Source organism: Motacilla alba, chromosome 1A (assembly GCF_015832195.1).
Source record: "Motacilla alba alba isolate MOTALB_02 chromosome 1A, Motacilla_alba_V1.0_pri, whole genome shotgun sequence".
Classification (NCBI taxonomy): Eukaryota; Metazoa; Chordata; class Aves; order Passeriformes; family Motacillidae; genus Motacilla; species Motacilla alba.
The window spans coordinates 43,752,213-43,774,822 of record NC_052031.1 but is presented as its reverse complement, the minus strand read 5'-3'; the positions used below and the strand labels follow the sequence as shown (position 1 = coordinate 43,774,822).

The following is a 22,610-nucleotide window of genomic DNA, read 5'->3' as shown; positions in this document are numbered from 1 at the left end:
TTAGAAACAGCCCTTGGGACCATTCCTATGTTCAAACACCTTCCTAAATGGATAGTAGAATCTGATTTTAACAGCATTTTTATGCCTAAAAATGTGGACGAGTATAGACAGACATTCTGAAATCCTTCATCAAACACCTGTTTGCATCTCCAGAAATCTAGTTATCACCAGAAATCTGACATGTTGATACACAATTGCCTAAATCACTTGCCTAAATCAATATATGAGAAAGGTCTCAGGCCATGAGCTACAGAAAAGAGTAAAATAATCCTAGTATTTTACTAGAAGTAGTAAGTAAAAGTAAGGAATTTATCTCCTACTGGCAGAGTTTGTACTTACTTTTAAGCCTGTATAAATACTTTAAAAACAGCACTGTCAAATATGCTTTCCTGATTCCATCTGTGTTGAAATTAATGGAACCTATTATTTTTTGTATGGTCTGCACTGACCTTTTAAAATGCATTAGACTGCACTGAGTAGCAGGTATTTTCAAAATGTTTTTTCCAGGAAATGATACCTAAAGGAGTTTTGCAAGTGCATCCTCATGTGAAACTGAGGTCACTTTACAGGAGATACCACAAATAGACAATGTTACTTCACACTTGAGTTATCTACTAAGAGATCTCAGCTCACAGGAGCATGTGAGTAGCAGTAATACTGGCAGGCAGGCACAAGCTAACAGCCTTCTGGTTAACACTGCAAAAGGGCTCATTTTTAGCACAAAGCACAGGCAAGGTGAGCTGGCTTCCATAACAACTGTTCTCTGAAAAACTGCTAATAGGATTAAGAGAAAGCTTTAGTCTGTGAAGACTGAGAACCAAACTATATACACTCCATAATTACAAGATAATATGGCTTTTGGGACTGCATCAATAAAGGACATTTCCCTCTCAAAAATCCACTAATAGTGTTTACTAAAGAAAGCTTAATAGATCAAAATACTCATGGATATTACTCCAGCTGTCACTTTCTAGTGACAGTCTTTCCTTCTCAATTCCCAGTGCTGGACAGGAACTTGACACAACGCTTCTGTGATGCTGGAGGAGTTTTTCCCATATAGCCTACTCAGATCCAAATATTCCAAAGAACCTTCTTCAGGGGCAAGGGTCCCTGAGAGAGAGAGAGCTCTTTGTAGCACTGAGCTCTTCAAAACAACAGGTCCTTGAAAGTACCTGGTAAATTTCATTCCTCTTCCTGTACCAAAGTTTTTATAAGAGAATCAGATTCATGCACAGTATTCCATGTCCTTTGGGCTATATTATTGGGGGAGAGACAGAGGCAAGACGTGTATCTGTTTCCTCTTAAAGTCACTTAAAAACATGTGGGAATCCTTGTGTTTGCTAACTGTTCCTTAGTTTATATTAAAACTCTTGCATTCTAACATAAGCAACTTTAAGAAGTTCTAAGGCCAATCTCTGTTAAAAAGTGTTGTGCTTCTATACAGACTCTTGAAGAAATGCAAGGGGGACATTGCCCTACTATTAGTCAAATAAGACTCCACAGTGAAGGATTATGATCTGGTCCTTGAAACTAAAGCCTAAAGAACAGCTCAAAACTCTAGACATTCAGTAATTTACCACCTCATTCTAAAACTTGTAGCTTGCCATTAGATGCACAAACCAGATCACAAGCATCACACATCGAATACAAACCACTCAGGTATCTAAGTCTGAGAACCACTGGTGAAACAAAGCAGTGTCAGAATTACTGCAAAATGATTCAACCAATAATTCAGAAGGATGAATGAAATCAAGTCAAAAGGATGTACCCACCAAATTGCCCCTGAACCATCTATTTTTCTGCTAATCTTCTACATTGCACAATCACTTTCTCACAGTGTCTAAGTTAGGTTGAAACAGTTAATTAAATGTTAAGATTATTTATTGTACAGACATTCATAATTAGATTCTCCTCTTATTTATGCCAGTACAGTTTCTTGCAAAAACAAATTCTGTTTGCAGATTAGAGACAAGTTAAGATGGGTTAATTTGTCTAGGCAAGGCACAAGACCCACACTGCTTCCATTGCTCCAGCCAGCTTAATTGTAATTGCAGTTATCTTAAGTTTCCTTAGACAGTTATTAATGGCACCATGTAAATAAATATTCTAATGCTAAGGCACTGCACTGCCACAGGGTCAACTGAAGAAGCTGCTTCCAGCCACAGGGTAATGTCTGTTATTACTTCTATATTAACAAAACCTTAATCACCAAGAACACTATGATTATATTCACATCACTCGAAAAAATATGAATTATTTTTCTTCAGTGACATTTAATAAAAAGCATTATCTACTTTCACACTCATTAGGCCTGTATTTATATAGTACTCCCCAGTATTAAAGGACAGTGAATAAGCATTAAATACATTTAATAGTAAAACATACCGTTATCAGTTATCATCGGAGCTGTTAGGTTGCAGAAACAGGATGAATTTTTCAGCACTACGTTTTCATAAACTATTTCAACAGGTGTTACAATTTTTATCATACAGAAAGTAAGGGTTTTGCTTACACTTGCAGTCACAACAACCTATAAAACAACAAAACAAGAACACAACTGGGGTTTTGTTATACTTACTAAGTCATCACCTTGTCTCTACAGAAAATGACAAACTATGAAATGAACAAAACGAAAATTTCAATGGTGAAAGCAAACAATTCACTAGGTAAATTCTCAAAGGAGAGTGACTCTTCCGACTGGAGAAGCATACAGAAAGAGTTCTGAAAGTAACAGCATTGCTTACTTCCAGAAATAAAATGGATCTGTATGGTATGTTAGCAAGCAATCTTAAATAATTTTGGAGTTTGAAACTAGAATATTACTGTGTTATATGCTGTTATACTCCTTTAAAAATATTTAAGTAAGAATCTTCACAGAGAGAGATCGTTTGTATCCATAAGCAAAAGCACTTAATTATGAAACAGAACTTATATTGTAATGAATTATCCTTTGTTTCTGGCTGTGAGTGCTTTACAAATATGATTACATTAGTGTATTCAATCAGGAAATCAGAAACAATAGCGTGCAGATTAAGTGGCCAGTCACAATAGTTGATAATCAAATATTCAAGGCTGCGTGTGCTGTGAACAGATACAGAGTAAAGACTAATATCGAGCCCTTAAGAATTTGTGTTAGCATATGTGTCCCAGTGAATGTTTTCTAACTTGTTACAAAGCTCAGAACTTCCATACTGCACTTGATATACAGTTACTGGAAATATTAAAGTAGCTGATACAGTGATACAATTGGAAACATTTCCAAGCAATGTTAGCATAGTAAATATTTGAAATTTTGACTCAGCATCATGAAGTGTAGTTTCAAGATATGTTTCATAGGAGAGGAGAAGAAGATCTATCTAATTTACATATTGAGCTTATTGAGATTTCCAAGATATTTGCCAATTGTTGGGGTAAGAGGAACTAATGTATGGAACATGGTGACAAAAGAAGACAAGCTGCAATAAACAACAAAATTACATCTTTTAAGTCACAATAAACAAACACACATAAAACTGGGTGTACATACCTGATATTTGGCAGGGAAACTTAGCAGGATTTTCAGATCTTTATCAGGTGCATGTGAAATGTTATACCAACCATTTATGCTGTTTGAATGTGTACAATTTTCTTTTAATGTGCACCTAAAAGTATACATAAAATTATACTAGCCTCCTTATCGTGCCTTTGACTTCAGACACTGTACTTCAACTTATTTAAAGTTATTGATTTTTTACAGGAACACTATTGATTTTTTTTACAGAAATATGGTTATAACTGCAAAAAGCTTCAGGAAAACAATCAGTAAAATCTTCTGCTTATCAAAATTAATTACACTGCATTGATATATGCTCGAGGGTTTTCATTAAGTCAATGGGACTCAAGCAAATATGAGATGCTTGGCCAGTAACAGTGGAATTGGTAGCCTGGGATGGAATTCATCATCGCCAACTTGACTGTTCCATTGTACAGCTCTAGATCTGCTCCCCTCGCTGCCCCCCAGCCCCCCTCCACACTTTGTGGGGAGAAATACGTTCTTTAGGATACGATTCACCTGCCCTGTTTCAGACATTCATACCAAAATGAAATGAACCACACTAAGCTTGTTCTCTCCAGAGGGTATAAGAAGGGATGGAGTGAAGCTCAAATGTAAAGCTAGACTATGAATGTGCATAGCCGATGAGATGCATCCTCTTCCCTAATCTCCTTTGTCACCCACTGATATGAATGGTAATCCTTCCCTTTTTTGTCCAAGTGAACTTGGATAAAAACACCGGATTTGAAAAGGTTCAAAATAGATTTCTCTGTCTTCAAGCACAAAATAAATTTCAGAATTAGGATAGCTCAAAGTAAATACAAATGTTAGAGCTGCCAAATCATTGGAAACTCACTGTGCAACAAAAAATTAAGGAAGAATGAGGAAACACTGGGATACATAAGTACTACAAAGATTACACATATTAAAAACATGTTACAAGAAAAAGACAACATAGACATATAAATTAGATGGACAATAAATGAGTTTGAAAGGTGAATCCTTAAAATGCTGTCTGGTGTCAACAGTCAATGTGCAATTCATTGATTAACTCCAAGTAATTTCATACAGTGAGCAATTAAAGACAAGTAAGTGCTAACTGAATATATCTTAATATTTTAATACTAAAATGGAATATTTATAAATAAATGCAACATTTAATAGTTTTAATTCTACTTTTCAAACAAATGTAAAAAGCATATATAGCTTCAATCCTATAAACAGTGCCATCTGCCTGGCATGAACCATTCCTTTGCTACAAACTGGAAATGAGTTCACAGTTGCAAAGTATGGGCCTTTTTCATTAGGAGCTCACTGTAAAACTGAAAAAAATTTTTCACAAACGATGTGTTTTCCCTCCAAAATGAACAACACATTCAACAAAAATATCCACCACATTCTGAAATGCCCAAAATAATCCCACAAATCTTAGGAACCATAAAGTCATCTTCTCTGCAGATCAAGATGTCAGCAACTGGAATGCAGTTAAGCACTAGGTCACTTCCTTTGTGGTCTAACTCAAGAAACTGAGTTCCTGCTGGACAAGAACCTGGTGGGGTTTTGTATCTGAATACATTCAGATCATAATGATATTGTAACAAATTGGGACTAGATATGCCTGACATATTTCAAACTGTCTGAGCTAGAGCGAATTTCAGTCTCATTTATATCTCTCTTCACCCTACTGAGATCACAAAGGCTCATTAGCACCACAGTTTTAGAGCCACAGAAGACGGGATCTGTCATCAACAGATGTGCATAAACCACATTCTCAGAAACATACAGGCAGGTAATTCACACTGGCAACGAGGAAAGACAAAAGAAAGACATTCTACAGTTTTTGACAGGGTGAGGATTATAATGGTAAACATGCAAGGCAACACACTTGCAGTATTTGGCACTAAATAAGTGTATGCATTTCAGTGATGCTAATATTGAAATAGTAAAAAACTGTTTATCAAACTGAATATCTACAACTGTCCCAGGAAGAAGCTACTTGCTTTCTTAAGGCTGCCTAAGGAACACAAGCAGTGAACCTGTTTCCCTCATTGGCAATGAAGAATCTGAGCGTTTAATAGCAAAACCAGTAATGCCACCCAGGACCCAGGGTCATGCTTGTCTTTATGTGAGGGAAAAATGCATCTTTTGTTGCTCTAAAAGCTGACCTTTAATACTCTTAACAGAGTGCTGTGCAGAACAGTCATTTTCATAGGAATCAGTCACATCTGATGGCCCTCACCATAAATTCTCAAAACTGCCCTGCAAAGGCTAAGAGCAAAATAATTACACTCACCTAAAGATGAAATTATTCTGTAATACCCCTATTTTCAAAAAAATACATTAATTGCAAGTGAATTAATATAACAGATAAATATTATTTGTGAACCACAGGATTCTGAAAATTAACATACAGACTCAGACAACTAAGTCTGGCTTTCTTGGAATGGCAAACTGGACCTTATAAAAGTATGAAGGTATAAGGTATGAAACCCTTGGGTCAGATTGCAGACATGCCTAGATATGTGTACAGAGAAAACCAGAGTCAATTTTTTTGTAATATGCCACAGCAAACTAGTTCTTTATAGTACTAAAGATTTCTCTGCATGATTGGAACTGCATTCCTCTTATTTCACTGTGGTAACACAATACTTATGCATACTGGCTTATTTGTATTTACTCAAGTCTCTGCTTCACCAATTTTTGTTAACTACAGATCCTACAGATACTTGCCTTCTCTGTCCTGCTAAAGCACACTGATTTCCTCAGGGAATGAGAACATGCTTTCAGAGAAAGTTGAGGCTTCCTTCTTTCTCCAGTGTACCAACCCCTGAATGAAGTCCACTGACATCCCACACACTGACTACACGCAAAAGTAACTCTGGTCATGTTAGATAATACATTGTGTTGTTTCCATGTGGAAAATGCATGTAAAACATCAACACCTTGTATTTGAATTGCATTTCAGCATAATTCAGGGGAATCTGATTATTCTACAAAAAAAATCTAGAAACATTAGGAGAAATCACACAATGTGACTACCTGGTTTGAATGAGTGCAAGTGAAAAGGAGAATTAATATATGTCCCTATGGAAGAAAGAGCAGAAATAAGAACAGTGGAAACATTTTGTTTCATTTTGTTTCCCTTGCCATGAGACGTGCACATTTTTTCATTAAAGGACTGGATTTTAATTCACACTGTCCTTAAAATGAAAAATGAGCATTGCTAGTAATTTTTACATAAAACTGGAGTGTTTATTTTATTTTAGAGAAAACTTGTTTCCCTGTAAAAGTAGAAAACATCATTGATCTTAAAATTATTATGGAATATATTGCTTTAGTGGACACATACGGACTTTGACTAAAATACTGGCTAAAAATGTCTTCCTCTTGTCCTAAAGTTTCAGAGGTGTCTCTTCACAAAGCCAGATATTTAATGACATTAAATATTCAACAGTAAAAAATGACGTGTGTGTTGAACAGGACTCGAATCATAGTAATTAATTTTTTCTCCAAAAGAGTAAATTATTTCTGTTTCAATCAAATGGAAACTTTTTGTGATTCCCCTCATAAGCAGGGGATTTACTGAGTAATAAGAGTTGTTCACAATCTCTTTATAAGGCAATTAAAAGCCTGAAAAGCTTAGCACTGTAACATACACAACTTCTATCGAGGGAGCAAAAGAGTGTTTGAAGAAAACGCATTACAGAACAAATACTGCTCTCTTCCAATAACTACCTTTGCAAACACAAAGTAGCGGATCTTCAGCAAAATCATGCTAACACCAAATGGGTAACAAACCAAAATGAGTAGTATTAACCTTCTAGAAGAGGCTACTAGTAGAATTCCTCAAAAATCCATCTTATAGGCACTTTAGTTTAAGATTTTAATCACTGGCAAATTGGCATAAAAGAAGATTTACACTGTTGACATCTGCTGATGATACAGAGTTGGGAACATTAACATGCAAAGGAAGATAAGAATATCACACAAGAAAACTTGGATAACCTTGAAATGGAATGACATTTCAAAGCATAAAGTACAAGAACATGTACCTACAGCAATAAAAATCTCACAACCCATATGTGTTATAGACTGGAAACTCATCAGTTGGAAAGACAACAAAGAAAGAGAAGGACCTGGGGGCATTATTTGATCATGGATGATTGTGGCCCATCAATGTGATGCTGTCATGAAAAAGACGTTTGTGATCCCAGAACACACTAAGGTGCTTCCTGGACAGACTGATTAAACAACATCAAGCAAGGCAAAGCTGAAATCTCTTCTGGAACACTTTGAGAGTCCTGGCCATCCTTACCTTAAAAGGATGCATGAATTTCACGGAAGGATTACTGGAGTGGAGGTAAGAAAGGAGTGTCTCAAGTAAGAGGATCTTAGTGAAGTTCAATGTTTCAGCACACCAAAATGAAAAGAGAGAGATGGAGAGAGAGACTGCTTTCACAAAAACATTGAAGAGGTGAGTGTGAGAGAGTGGGGGAGAAACTTATTTAGGCAAAGGTGATGTAAACATCAGAACAAATAACTATAACCTGTTCATAAACATACACATGACAAAAATGAGCAGACATATTTTTATCAGCAAAAAAAGAGACTGCCAGGAAGCTGCATAACCAGGGCAGGAAGAACAAAAAGCCTATTTAAATTTAGGATGGTCCTTCGCAAGTTTTTAGTTTTACATGATGTGGTTGCTTGCAACTGCTAAGACTAGGCCTGACGACCCAGGAATTTTTCCAGTCCAGGCCCCAGATGAAAAATAGATTTCAAACCTGCTTCTAAGTTAGTGTCGAAATTAATGACTCAAATGTGGGAATGAAGTATTGAGAAAGAAATTCTCCTTTGGCTAAAACCAAAGTCAGTGGTTCCAAAAAAACAAACTATCAATATGGAAGACAACTAAGCACTCTTTTTTTTTTCTCACATACAAGATGCTCCCAGCTACTAAAATGTTTCAAGCACAAGTATACAATTTTCTCTCTCAATCTGGAAAACAAAAATATCTCTTCTAAAAGCAAAATTATTTATTATTCTTAGCCCAACATATATTTTATGGATAGATCTCAAAAATCTGAGAGCTACAAAGCCTTCCAAAAGTTCCCTTTCAAATGACAAGAAAGTGTCTCACATTCATGGCTATGACTGATCACATAAAAAATCAGTAGATACAATTTTGATGTTGAATAGCCCCAAGCCAGTCAAAATGTAGACTGACTAGTAATGCTCTGCTTTTATATGACAGTCTAAAATACTAAAAGATACCTTTGATTGAAAGAACACCACCCACAGTAGGGGTCCTTTGCAGATAAGCATTCTTGCTCAGAAGCAAATCTACCACAATTTGCAACTGGTATTCTTCTCACCTGAAATCAAAGAATGCAGTAACACATTGAATTAATACAGCCTCCATAAACAGGGAATTTGAAGGTTACCATTAAAAATCTGACAGCAACCAAGCACAATCCCTCTGGGGAAGTCTCCTTATGGATTCCCCTCTGCCAGAAGACCTTTGGATAGAAATATGCAGCCTATTTTGCACACACTGTATTTTGCCATCAGATAATGAAACACCTCTGACAATAACAATTTGGTTCTACTACTCAAAGGCCAGCATGGGCAGATTAATGCAAGTAAGACTGATCAGCATAGTGAATTATAGATAATAAGAGAAAGGAGGTATATTTTACAAATAATGCTCTGCTTAGCAGAACACCATTTTCCTCTCCTCCGAATGGAGATATTTAAATGATTGATGAAGGTGCATCCAAAAATGCATGCGCATAACAAAATGCATCTGTGTTTGCATCACCATGTCAGGTTACTGCATGTGCACACTAGAACAAACGCATGCAACTGCTTAGCATGCATGAAAATGCCATTTCAGTAAGTAAATGTAGATAATTGTGGCTATATTGTATGTATCTATACTTGTACATTCAGCTTGAATATCCTAGCCAGCCATTTTCAGAAAAGGAAAGGAAAAAGAAAAAGAGAAAGCTGATTACAAATACTGAATACAGATACAAATAATGTGATTAATAACAATGTGAATTAATGATCTTAGTAAGAAAAACTAATTCAAACCATAGTTTACAAATTTGCAAGAATTAGAAGTTCCTATATTTTGTCAACAGACACAAGTATACACTGCTTCCTGTAAAATTATATTTACTGTTTTTTCCATCCATATACTGTAAAATTCAATTTATCTGAAAGTGTGTGAGATAATTCAGAATCCAGTCATAATCTTAGATTACTACCAAGTTAAAGAAGACAATATAGAAGCCTTATTTCAGCTCCAAGAGATGATCAGAGAAGTGCATTTGTTCCTAAAAGCTGTTGTTCCTCTATAACAACTTGTTCTTTTATCAAAGCTAAAGAAAATTCAAGTCTTACTTTGAATATCTATGTTTACTTTTGACTGAGACTTTGATTCCTTCTATATTTGTGGTAGATGTTTTATATCAGTCAGGGGCTCTCCTACCAACTTACCCCTGCTCTACAACAGCAGGCTGAAACACTATGTTCACTGCCAGAAAAGTGATCTTATTCCAAATGACGGTAATTAAGTGCTGGGTGAAATCCTGTTCAGCTAAGATGGACAGCAAGCCCTTAAGCTTTCAATGCCATCTTTCCCACTGCTGGTGAGACAAAGGGATTTTCTGATTGCTGCTCAGTACCCCTGCTGCAAGATGTGCTGCAACAACTGTACTGGCTCCTGGGAGCTGCTCACTGCTCGACGTGCAGCTCCAACACGTTTGCTCACGTGCAGCAGCTCTCAGGCACTGCTGAACTCCTTGGCCTCACTATGCACACACATTGCTCAGTTCTCATTGTCCTTTTGTTTTGTTCTTCTGAAGACTATGCCAAACTGAAGACAATGGGAATTTTATCACTGATTACAGCATTATCACTGATTTCATCAGAACTAAGGCTTCAAAGCCATCTCTCAAATTAAGAGATTTCTTCACTTTAGAAAATCCTTAATTGACTGGCAAACCCTGACCTACCAACATGGGGATTGCTTTGTCTCCAAACGGTGTACAAGTTTTTTTGCTATCTCTAAGCTTGGCTCTGCATGATCTGCACTTTCCTGCCTCCAGGAAAAACAGAAACAAACACTCTCTTGGCAGAATGGCATAAAATAACCATGGAATTAAGGGTATTGCTGGATCATAGCAACACTGGGCAGCACTATGACAGCAGAAGCTCTTCCAAGCTCTGCAGGAGTGCAGTCCAAACACAGACAACATAAGCAGATATTAGATGGAAAGTTGGTAACTGCAGTTTGCATATTAAAAGTCTAACTCTGACAAACTGATACTTCACTTATAAAGCGGTAGAAATCCTTAAAGCAGTAGTTTCTATGAATTTTTTATTTTATTAAATGTTTTACTTACCTTATTGGCAGAGGACAGATAGATGTAGTTATTATTCACTGGATCAAGTCGTAGTTTGGGGAAAATGGAAGTTTCTTCCTCAATTTCATATAAAACCTCTGGGCAATTAGATTTCATATCCTCATTAAGAATAGCCTAAAACGTGCAATTGAATTATTCCCATGTTCTTTTATTGATCAGTCAACATCTTAAACAAAAGCCTAATTTAAGTTACATCAAAGCTTCTGAGATGAATTACTGTGCCATGATTCAATCACTTACTGCACTGGTTCTCACATTGGAGAAGAATGCAGGAAAAGACCATAAGAACAGAATTTCAACAAAATCCATGCCAGACACATTTAGCACTGAATTTGGCACTGGTTTAGCATATGAAACATGCCTTCCACCAAGCCTGTTACTGACTGATTTGGAAACTGAATGTGGAAGAAATGCCTACATCCCAAATTTACAACCTTTTACTCCTATCAATGGAGAAGAAAATATTAGCCTTCAGAAAACAAACTAACATTCAGACACTCATAAAGTAAAAAGGAATTTACACAAACTTCTTTGTGGCTTCTCTAAGTATACACCTGTGATGATATTTCTTTTTCTTACCTTGCCCAACTTTACTGTTTTCCACCACCCTTTGCACAGGATTCAAGGGAACCAGAGAACTCAGAAACTTTATTTTGCAAGTCAATAAGCACACCAACGTTGCTTTTTCATGACTAAACAAGGGAAATGTGTTCACTGCCTCCACTATGTTAAGGAGACGTGGAAGACTTCAATTTCATCTTTCATTACCAAAAGCAAAATGAAATCAAATGGACTTTTCAATGTCTCTACTATATTCTTCACCAAATGTCTGCTCAATAAAGACAAAGAATGAGAGTCATCCTTTGCAGTGTAGGCAGGAAATGCACATTTTCACAAAACCCAGAAAAAATTAAAGCATAAAAGACATTTGACTGGATGGTTGAAATGTTTGATAATGAGATAAGACGACTTTCACTTACAAGCAATGGATTTAAGTTAGTGTAGGTCAACTATTCAGAAGCTAAGGCAAAATGAATCTTGACTCTTCTCGCTAATGGACAGCTTTTCACATCACACAGGCAAACAAACAAACAAATACACACCCTTCCAAAATCTCACAATATTTCTACTGGAAAAATCAAAGCAAGGAGGAGACAAGGCAGAATAATTGAGAACTCCACAGTCTGTAAATTAATACTGTGGGCATTAGGGTTTCAATGAAATGTTTACTTGAATTTTAACAGGGTACATAATTGCTTTTGAAAGTTACCTTGCTCTCCAAATGACCAAACAGCAGTTATTTCACAAACAAAAAACCAGAGATTCAGGAGATCATATTTGTTTATAACATACTGAATAAACCAGGAAATATTTACCCACTTGAACGCAACAGCAGCCTGTGGAGAAGGGAAGAAGTGCCACACTCAACTTACCTTCAGTAACTGTCCATCATCTGTTCCCAAAAAGAGAACTATACGATTCAAAACAACTGTGCCATAAACAGCTACTAATCCAGAGTGAATCAAGGTAGGTAATTTCTTGATTGATTGTGCCTCCTGAGAATCAGATATAAGAAAAACATATTAAAAAATCATTCACCTATACTCCAAAAATTTGAGGAAAAGAAGAATCGTTGGAAAGGTTCTCAGAGAACTAACTTTAGACAACACTTTGAGTAACATTCCAATTCTGACACAGTTTCAGAGCAACACATTCTTGGAAATTACACACTAAAGTAGTTTTTCATATGTGACAACCGGCCATATCTGTAACATATATTGTATCTGCTGCAGTGAAATCACTGACTTCAGTAGGATACAGACTCAGCCTAGCAGCAGTAAGTTACTTTGCAATAGGATTTCTCTTTTCTGGGACTTAAGTCCTAGGTTTATTCTGAATTTCCAGTTCTTCTCAATGAAGCCATGCTTTGCCATCACCTCAGGGCTAGATACACTCAGTAACCACTTTCAAAGGCATGCAAATATTCCGGAGAAAGGAGACACTTCAAACAAACAGTGTCTGTGTGTATAAAAATGCAAACCTTCATCTTCCATGACACTAGAGGAAGTAGAGACTTGTGTATTACATAAACTTTAAAATGAGATAAAGCTACATGAAGTTCATGTCACTGTGAACATAAATGTAGCTGTGTGAGCTTTAAAATCAACACGTTACCCTCAATTCTCCATCCCACCTGGAGGAAATTAAGTGGCAAACACATGCAAGCAACTCATGAAAAAAACATCATGCAGAAATCCCTGTATCTTGTGGAATGAAAAACCTAACCAAAAAAATTCTGTAGAGGAGGAACTGTTGAAAGGAAATCTACATGTGTGAGAATAGGACCATTTACCAAGGGGAATCCCTAGAAGCCCAGGTGTCTCCTTAGTAAGTAGTAACTCTGGTTTAAAGCCCTCTAATTGCTCAAAGTCAATCTCTGTGGTAGATATCGCCAAAGGTGTGATCCCACCTGCTCTCCAAATGGGTCCAACCCCAGCCAAGCTTTACTTCACTTTCCCTGTATAATGCTTTCCAGTGAGCTTAGTTAAGGCAATGATGTGCCCAGAAAATGCTCTGTAAATCTGCCTACCTACATATTCATTTGAGTCACGCTCCTCATCACATGAACATGTGGCTGCACAAACACCAGTTCTGGCACAAAGAAGTGGCAGGCATGGAGAGGTAGAAGACAAAAGCTCAGGTAAAACCAGCTCCTTGGGAACAAGCCCTGTAGGTTACAAAATCCAGCATTTCAGCCTCCAAGACAGATTCCTAAACCTACAGGAACCCTCTGAGTGCAAGAGCCTATTTCACTTAAATGCACAAAGTGCGGAATGGACCATCAAAACTGACATTTAGAAGTAAGGCGAAGGCATTTCTCAAAGTTATGAAGCAAATCCGTAACACAGTAACAACTGAATTCAACTCTCTTGCATGCTACGATGCTGGCTTAATCTCAAAAAGTCTTTCCACTAGAATTTTTTTTTCTGAACTGCAATCCTAAGTCAATTAAAATGTTCTTCAGTCATCTGAATTATTTTAATTAGCTTGAAAGAACAGCCACTTGGAATAAAAGAAGACTTGATTAACTTTCATATTTAAAGTCACTATTTCTTTTTTCATGCAGCAGGAAGAAGACACAGGGAAGTGTCATGTGCTGGCACAGAACTTTGGTAAAACTCATTTGGCCATGAGAATCCAGTACCCTGAACGTCTGAGCTAGAAAGGAAGTGGGGCAGGGTGTGGTTGAAAGCATTTTAAGGTGGAAAAAGTTAACTCACTTTATAATAGATCAGAAGGTAACAAAACTCCAGAACTTGTGTACTCAATGAGTCTTCACTCGGGTAAGGGAGGGAGGACATGGAGCTTCCACACATTCATTTCCACCAAAATTAGGAATTGTTTTTCTGCAGTGCACCATGTAGTAGTGTAAGAGAGAGAAACTACCCTAGGTTCCTCACAGACTCTGTACAACAAGATCACAGAAAAGAGGAGTACTCACCCGGTTTCTGAAAAGCTTTGCTGCCAGATTTTATTTTGACCCACATACTAATAAAATAACCAGTGTCACATCAGTGCATCCTCCTCATCTGACTGAAGAACCAATACTGACAAGAGTGGAAGTCTCCTCCCCTCCCTCTGCTTGCTAGAGGGAGGGTCAACACGACATTGAGCTAATACGGATAAGAACGGGGAATTCAGACGGTGGACAGTCACAAAAAAAATTGCCTTCTCTCTTTTGCAACCTATTCCTCCAGTTTGCCTAATTCCTCCAGGGTGCAGCTGCTGCTTTCACCCTTCTGTCATCCCTTTTCCACATCCATTTATTGTTTTAACAAGCCCTTTTACCTCTTCCACTGTGACTAATGGGGTTACAGCACTGTAGGGTCTTCCCAAGCTGCTTCTTTCACAGCTAAATCCATTTGTGAAAACGCATTTACAGTCTAAACTTCCTTTACATTTGAAGAGTCATTCATCTCCGTGGTCATCTGTTTGTCTATCCTAAAACATTTTCAGGCACACACAAAAGCAAAAGAAATTATAATACCACTCTGTAAGACCTCCCTATTTAAATTCTTCAGTTTCATCCTCTGGTCTATTCTGTAGTCCCTCTAAGTCTACAGTTGTTTGATTATTGGCATGGAAGGTATTTATACTCATTTTCTATTTGGCACTTCATTTTCAGATGCATCTCCATATGACTCCAGCTGCAGCAACCATATTCACCCTTCTACTTTCTGTCTTGATTTCCTCCTGATTATTTTACATTGCATGCCTTAGAGAAAAGGGCAGCATTTTTAGCTCACACAGCACTCATCATATGCAGCTGTCCAAAAAGTAAATATAAAGGGTTTGAGCATCTGACTGAAAGAACAGATGCAGCTGTACAAAAGGACACAAGATTTGTAAGTAGTGTATAGCAATAGTCAACACTGAAACAATAGATGCTTTTCCTGGGGGAAAAGAACTTCTAGAACCTCATTCTTCTTTCTTAACTTCACCATCCTTTAACCACCTCCATCAACTTTTACTATATCAGAGGGTAACAAATATCGGGGCATGCAGCGAGCATTTATTAGGGTTAAGGAATGAGAACATGAACCGTTGCAAAATTTTATTTCCAGGAAGTTTTTTGATTTGTGCATTGCCCAGCAGTGTTAGGTGGACAAGCCTGTCCAGGTAAGTAGCCTGCAAAAAATCAAGGATGATCAGAAAATCAGAGTCTTCAGTGAGACCTTGCAGAGGCAAATCCTGAGGCTCAAGATGCAAGGCAGGAAGAACAGTCAGAGGCTATGGTTGAGTGAGATGCTGATAGAGACTCCCGAGGTGGGGAAGCTAGAAACTAGTGACTTCTTGCATCAGCAGAAACAGTCTTTCTCTGCCCTCAAATCTAAGTTCACAGAAGTGGTAAAGTGTCTTAATAACCAGTGAGGGAGAACAAGCTCCGTTAAGGAAGGCTTTGAAACCAACTGAGCTTTAACAGCATGTTAGCAGAGAGCAAAAGGAGGTGGTGGGTGACCGTGAGGGATGAAGGCACACACTTGCTAAACAGTCATGCCGTTACAACAGGTTGGGGCTTTTTTTAGGGGACTTGTTGGGGCTTTTTTTAGGGGACCCTACTCATTGCAGAAAGGCTGTGGTAATTTTCCATGCCTTGGACCGCTACCCATTGTTGCACATCCACATGGACACCAAAGCCATGGCCTAGTGCAGATCAGGACTACAAAGCTCTGGGGCCAAAGTGAATAAGATGGGACTCCAGGCTATGTTAACTTGTGGGGTCAGTCAAGAGGGATGCTCTTCTGGATCTGCTACTCAAAAACAAGATAGAACTGACTGAAGATGTGATAATCCGAGCAGAGAGCTGGAGAGAGCTTCAGTATGTTCACGGAAATAGTCAGTGGGATTCCCTGAGAGTCAGCTTTGAAGGGAAATAGAGCTCAAGTAAGCTAGCAGGTCTTTCAGGACACCCTCTGGAAGCACAAAACTCAGGAAAACAAGCAGACACACCACGAGACATACCACTCTAGCTAAACAGGGAAGTCATGACTGAACTACACTGCAAAACAACAGCATAAAGGAGGAGAAAGCAGGACTAAGGAGGAAGTCTCTGGATATGCACGAATGATGTTAGGAAAACCCAAGCTCACCTGGTTTTGGAACTGGCAAGGTATGGTATGGACAAGAAGAAGAGCTTCCACTACCACATGAGTAATAAAAGAATAAACAATGAAAATGCACACCAGATGTTGAACAGCTCAGGAGATTTACGGACAGTGGATGCAGACATGGCTCTGGAGTTCACCAGCAACATTTTGTGGTCCTTTGTACACACAGAGTTCAAGGAGGAGAGAAACTACAAGTACTGTGAGGATTAAGCCAGAGATCTCTTAAGAAACCTCAGATTTTACAAGTTTTAGGGAAGACAGATGGGATCTGTAGGAAGATGCTGAGACACTGTCTGATGAAGCTGAAAGGTTATTCTTCCCTTTTTCAAAAGGTGTGGAGATCAGGTAAAGTCTCCAACTGAATAAAGACAGATGCTGCACCAATATTCAAAAATCCAAGATTTTTTTCAGGGAACTACAGATTAGTAGGTCTCACTTTTTTCCTTGGAGAAAATCCTCTTTGAAACCATTTCTGGACACAAGAAATGAACAAAGTGACTGAGAAAAGGCAGCATAAATTTACCAAGAATAAATCATGCCTGACAAATCTGAAGTATTTATAAGACTTGTAGATGTGGTGCTTAGGGACATGCTTTTGTCATGGATGATCTTACAGGCCTTTTCCTAAACTGGGCAGGTTCAGCTCACAGAAGAGACAATTTCAGAGGGACCAAAGAAACAAAGCCAGGCTCTTAAACAAAGTGTACATAAGGTAACAAGAGATAATGACACAAACTGAAACACTGCAGGTTTCCAGTGAGCAGGAGATGGAAAAGCACCACTATGAGGGCAATCAAGCAGAACAGGTTGTCCAGAGAGGTTGTGCAGTCCCCATCCCTGGAGTGTGAGAGTTGACAAGTCTTTGGTGGCTTTACTTCCCACACTAAACAGGGATGAACTGAAAACTCATTGCAATGAGACAGAAACATTCACTTCAACAAGGCTAACTCTAGAAACCCATCAAACATCAGATGTAACACTAGCAGTCCGTAATACTCAGGAGATTGACTTCACTACTGCAAAATTAATTACAGGATCAATTTTGATACAAAATTATATTTAGAAGTCTGTAATTCTTTCCTTAAATAAAAGACCGTGAATCACTCAAGAATGAGTTACCACACAAATTCAAATGTTGTTCCTGCAAATTAAAGGCCATAATTAAACTGATGTGACTCTGTTGACTTCAAAATCTCATTTTGGTAGATCTCACACAAGCTAGGATTTGTCCCAGGATTCCAAACTATGTTTGATAAATGAAGGGATACATACCAACCCTCATATGTATCAACCACTGAAAAAGTTCAAAGAGCAGACTGCTACAACTCTTTACTTGCATTAAATATTAGATGAAAATCCAACCAAGACAGCTTATTTTTTAGTAACTATCACAACTACTTAGCCTTTTCACATAATTGAATAAACACCTTAATATAAACGACAGCAATTCTCTTTCTTACAGATATATACCAAACAATTTTTTTTCTTTTTCATTTTCTACCTGAAAAATTGTGAATCCTTGAATCTCCCTGAGTCCTTTTCTTCTCAGGCAACTTTCTGAATGGCAAAACTAATTTCCAGATTTCTCATTAACGTGGCTAGGTAAGACTCTACAGCTCTCTCCTGTTGGTGTTCTCCAATTGGAACACTTCTCCTACTCATCTACTTGGCTGTCACTCACAATATCCTGGCTTGTCTGTGAGATATCTGAGATCCTTGTAGGTCCTGTTCTGTCACAGAACAACAGAAAAAAAAGCCTTTCTTAAAGTTCACTAGCTCCCGCAGCAAGTTTGTTACAAATTCCAGCATTCCTCCTGTGTTTGTAAGTACTCAGTCAGGTTTCTGAAAACAAATTGAGAATGAGATTTGGCAAATTCACATTTACTAACTAAGGAAATTGTGAAGAAGATGCACTTATGTATATGTAGGACACATATGCTAGAGAGTCCAGTAACACATACACCCTGATGGTACATGTAAGTAGATATATTCAAGACTAAGAGACATGTGGATCAAAGAAAAAACAGCTGAATATAAAACTGCTAAATGCTTTCAGAGTAGTTTCAACTAAAACACCACTTGCCTCTTGCTAGATAAGGATCCTGTCTCTGGGAATCAAGTAGTGCCAATGTCCTGAATAAATACATCCAAGTAGGACAAACTTCTTTGTGCATGCTACTGCACAAAACAAAAATGGACTTACCTACTTCTCATATGGAGAAATTCCACAGAATTTGTAGCAGCCATATACTTTTTGAAAAAGTTGCTAATCAAGGATCTTAAAAATTACTAGTTTTCAATGACAGACTCTAATCCAGCATTAAATCTTAATGCAAATGAGAACTTTGGCCTAAGAGGCAAAGCAAAGCCAGAGAGATTACACACCTACAGTGAGTTCCAACAGGATGCAGAGCAATTTGATTCCAATCCAGTGAAGTACTCAAGCACATGCTTTACTTTAAATGCATGGGCATGAAGATGATGGAAATACTTATATATGCCTAATGTTAAATACGTCATTAAGTGCTTTACTGGGTTAGGCCCAGAAAGCTCAGTACCTTACAGGAATGAGTTTGGAGTACACCATGCAGCAACGGCATGAAAGGGAATTCAGGACCACAGATACCCTGTGCTAAGCCCCTCTTGCAGTGTCCTATTGAGAAATGCAATGTGAGCGGACAGGGGTAAGAGGATGTCTTGCCTAAAGGTAATCAGAGTAATAACAGAAATCTGAAGGATGACAATATCAGAAGGAAAACACACTGCTGCCACTACTCCTTAATGTATATGCTTACTATAAATTGTATTCCTGCAGTGAAAAAACATCCCTCTATTTTCAATTCCTACATAAACTGACAGTCCATGTCTGGGATCCACATATCCTCACCACATCACCCCTGAGCTCCTGCATTCAAGTGTACCCAGCAGAGACGACTAAGACTTGCAGCACCCTGCAACACATGGTATCTGCAATGCAAAAGCCAGACTGACATTCAGCATGGTCCATTCACCACAAGCACCAGAGAGGTCTTGCACTCACAGTGCTCATAATGCTGCAACACATTCCTTTTCTCAAGACCCACACTGTCTTTAAAAGACTGGACTTTAAAGCAGTGTAAAGTGGCTTGCTGCCATTCCTACACAGTGCAGTACTCCTGACAGCTCCACGCCATGAGGCCAGAGCCACTGCTGCAAGCTGCACACAGATGGACATGCCATGCTCCATCTTCCTGTCAGCCCTGAAGCCCATGTGCTTCTGAGTCCAAGTGATGCCTTGCAAAGGCTGACCTAGAACAGAGACTAGATGGGGCTAAAGAACAAAGTAGGTATGGATACACCCTCAATGGATACACCCTGGGCAGCACAAGAGCCCAGCCAGGGCTACACCCAAGATGAACCCAAAATCATCACAAAAATAGACGACCGGTCACTGGGTCTCACACTTTTGTAAGTGCTGGTCTATTAGCATATTGGAGTTAATTGTCCAATTACAGCTTCAGCTTATGAAGTCCCATCCTTCTTGTTTGCTCTCTTCAGTCCACTGTTGTTTATGCTCTTGGGCCTGAAATTTGGATTATTTGTCTTTGGTCCTCAGCTAGAGAAGGAATTGTTTTGTCTACTTAGTCTGTGAAGAGAGCTTACTATCCCCTAATATGAAGCTCAGAAGTACACACTAAAGCAGTACAGAATCTGAAAAATGGAAAAGCTAAAACCTAAGGCATCACAAGAAAAGCATATTCCATGACTGCAGGGACTCCCATACTTTGGTGAGAGACGGTAGAAGGATCTGGTCTAAAACAACCCAGAAGCAGCAGCATATGGGCCTGTCATCTCCAAACTTATTCTGCAATAGCCTAGCCTAACCTTCTGTGGTATAAAAAAATATTAAAGCTGAACTACATGCATTTATTTCTATGTTTATACACCATAAGCACATATAATTAGCTTTAAAAAGATAGCTAATTAGCCATGTAATGTTATAGGTCATGTTACTTCACAGGACTCATATGTCCTGCTATCTCACAAGATATTAAAATACCGCTTTTCTCTCAGTGGCAAACTGCACTTCTTGTGCCAAAATATTACAATCAATAACATCATAATGGGTTGGGACATAAGGTTAAGTAAGCAATCCTTTTAAAGATTGTTACTGCTGAGATTCTTCAACATTGTATCCAAATATAATATAAGTTTCCATGAGTGATGAACCTTTTGGGACATGAAAGCAACTCTGGCGTCAGAAGAGTCTGATCTGAATCAGACCAATCCTGAAACAAGTGGACCATTGATTTTCCATATGCAGGCCCTGAGAGACAATGGGGACAGGGAATTGCCCTGTCCCCAGAAATATGTGCCTCACCTTACCTGCATTATGCTACTCTACGAGATCCATGAGACTCTTCTGAAATTTCTTGCACGAGGTTTTGTAAAATGTTTAGAAAGTATCTACTACCTAGGGAGCTTTCTTTTTCTGTTTTGTTTAGCAGGCTCAGAAAGCACTTTGCTAAGAAACTTCATGGGTAATTAGGAACAAACAATGCAAAATAAAATTCCAACAAGCAAATAGGTATTTTGGGATCAGAATGAGACTTCAAATTCATTCCGGAAGTTTGCCTTGTGGGAGCACAGAAATCACACAGTAAGCAGTAAGCTAGCACTGGAAATCACAGGATTGGCTCTGGCTCTGTAGTGAGTCTCACTATTTACTTCAGCACAGTTGTCTCACCCACATATGGGGTTCTCATTCACAACCACGTCCTCTAACACTGGCAATAGTCTCACAGCTCAGTAGGGAGATGAGCAGACTGAATCACACATGCCCTCTGGTAGTCTGTTTGGAAAAAATCTCAGCACTGCACTCCGCTATGAGTTACATTTGGAAAGCCAAGGAGTGCCAGAAAATTTACTGCACTTCTTTCAAGGAATTTTGAAGAAACTCTTATTGCAACACATCCAGGATTCAGAAGTTTAGCTGCTAAGACCCCGGATGGTATGGGAACTGCAAAGGGCTTAGGGATTGCTTTATGATGCCTTGCTTGATCCCCTATAGTTCTCCTTGATACTTTTCAGCAATCCTTTTGCCACAGCTCTGGAAAGTCTTCTGAGTCTAACTTAAAAGCATGGACAAGCCTGTCAAAAGCACCTTCTTCATCTGAATGACATTTTTACCTTCCTATATAATATAATTTTTGGTAATTTCTTCACTAATGAGGCCACAGCAAATCCAGTAGCCTTGCCTATCCCACCCTCCATGCGCTCAGCTTACCCTGAAAAGGAGGAAGGAGCTGAAGAGAGTGTTACTGAAGTAGGTGACATGGGGAACTCCATGGGATACCACTGTCTGTGAAAATATAACCACTGCAACAACAAAGAGCTATCACCTATTGTTGTCTGCTGCACACAAGGATTTGGGGAGGTGGCTGTGAGAGCCCTCCCAAGCAAGTCCAATCGTGAGAGGCTTGGGAAATACCTACCCCTGAACAAGGAACCACAGATAACTAGTGAGTGATAGGGATAAAAGTGCACAGAGCCCAGTGCACAGAGCCAATTTGATGGGCTTTTTCTTTATTTCTGATGTAGCTGCAATGACATGAGATGTGAATGCACAGAATAAGATAGGAGATGCTTTATCTAGGCTGTATGGAAAATAAAATGAAATATGACTAATCCTAGGCTGAAAAGGACACATCGAGGGAGAAGCCCAAGACTCAGGTCTGACCCAGGATGCCCTCAGGTGCTCCCTCAGATGTGTCTTTCCCAACAGGTAGGTAGGAAGTATACCAAACTCTGGGAAAGAACCAGCTTTTTAGAAACAGAATAAGCTGGAGAAATCACTAGAATTGGCAGAGCCCGGGCTGATGTGCAAAGCCTGGTGCGGCTCTGAAGTTCCTCGCAAACTTCGTGTGCCTCCAGGTCAGGGACACCCAATGAGTCATGCACAGAGACACCAGCCACAACAATAACAGTGTCAGAAAG

The 22,610-nt window shown here is 38.6% G+C and overlaps 1 protein-coding gene across 1 annotated transcript in view; it reads right to left on the bottom strand.

The window, feature by feature from the left end:
• The window catches only part of PLXNC1 (plexin C1), a 70,809-nt gene that overhangs the window by 47,081 nt on the left and 1,118 nt on the right, over positions 1 to 22,610 (bottom strand). Inside the window, exons 2-6 of the mRNA XM_038153531.1 lie at positions 12,399 to 12,521; positions 10,945 to 11,079; positions 8,807 to 8,907; positions 3,527 to 3,641; positions 2,386 to 2,530 (exon numbers count right to left, since the gene is read on the bottom strand). Coding sequence (XP_038009459.1) covers positions 2,386 to 2,530; positions 3,527 to 3,641; positions 8,807 to 8,907; positions 10,945 to 11,079; positions 12,399 to 12,521 — 619 coding nt within the window. The remainder of the gene's footprint in view (positions 1 to 2,385; positions 2,531 to 3,526; positions 3,642 to 8,806; positions 8,908 to 10,944; positions 11,080 to 12,398; positions 12,522 to 22,610) is intronic.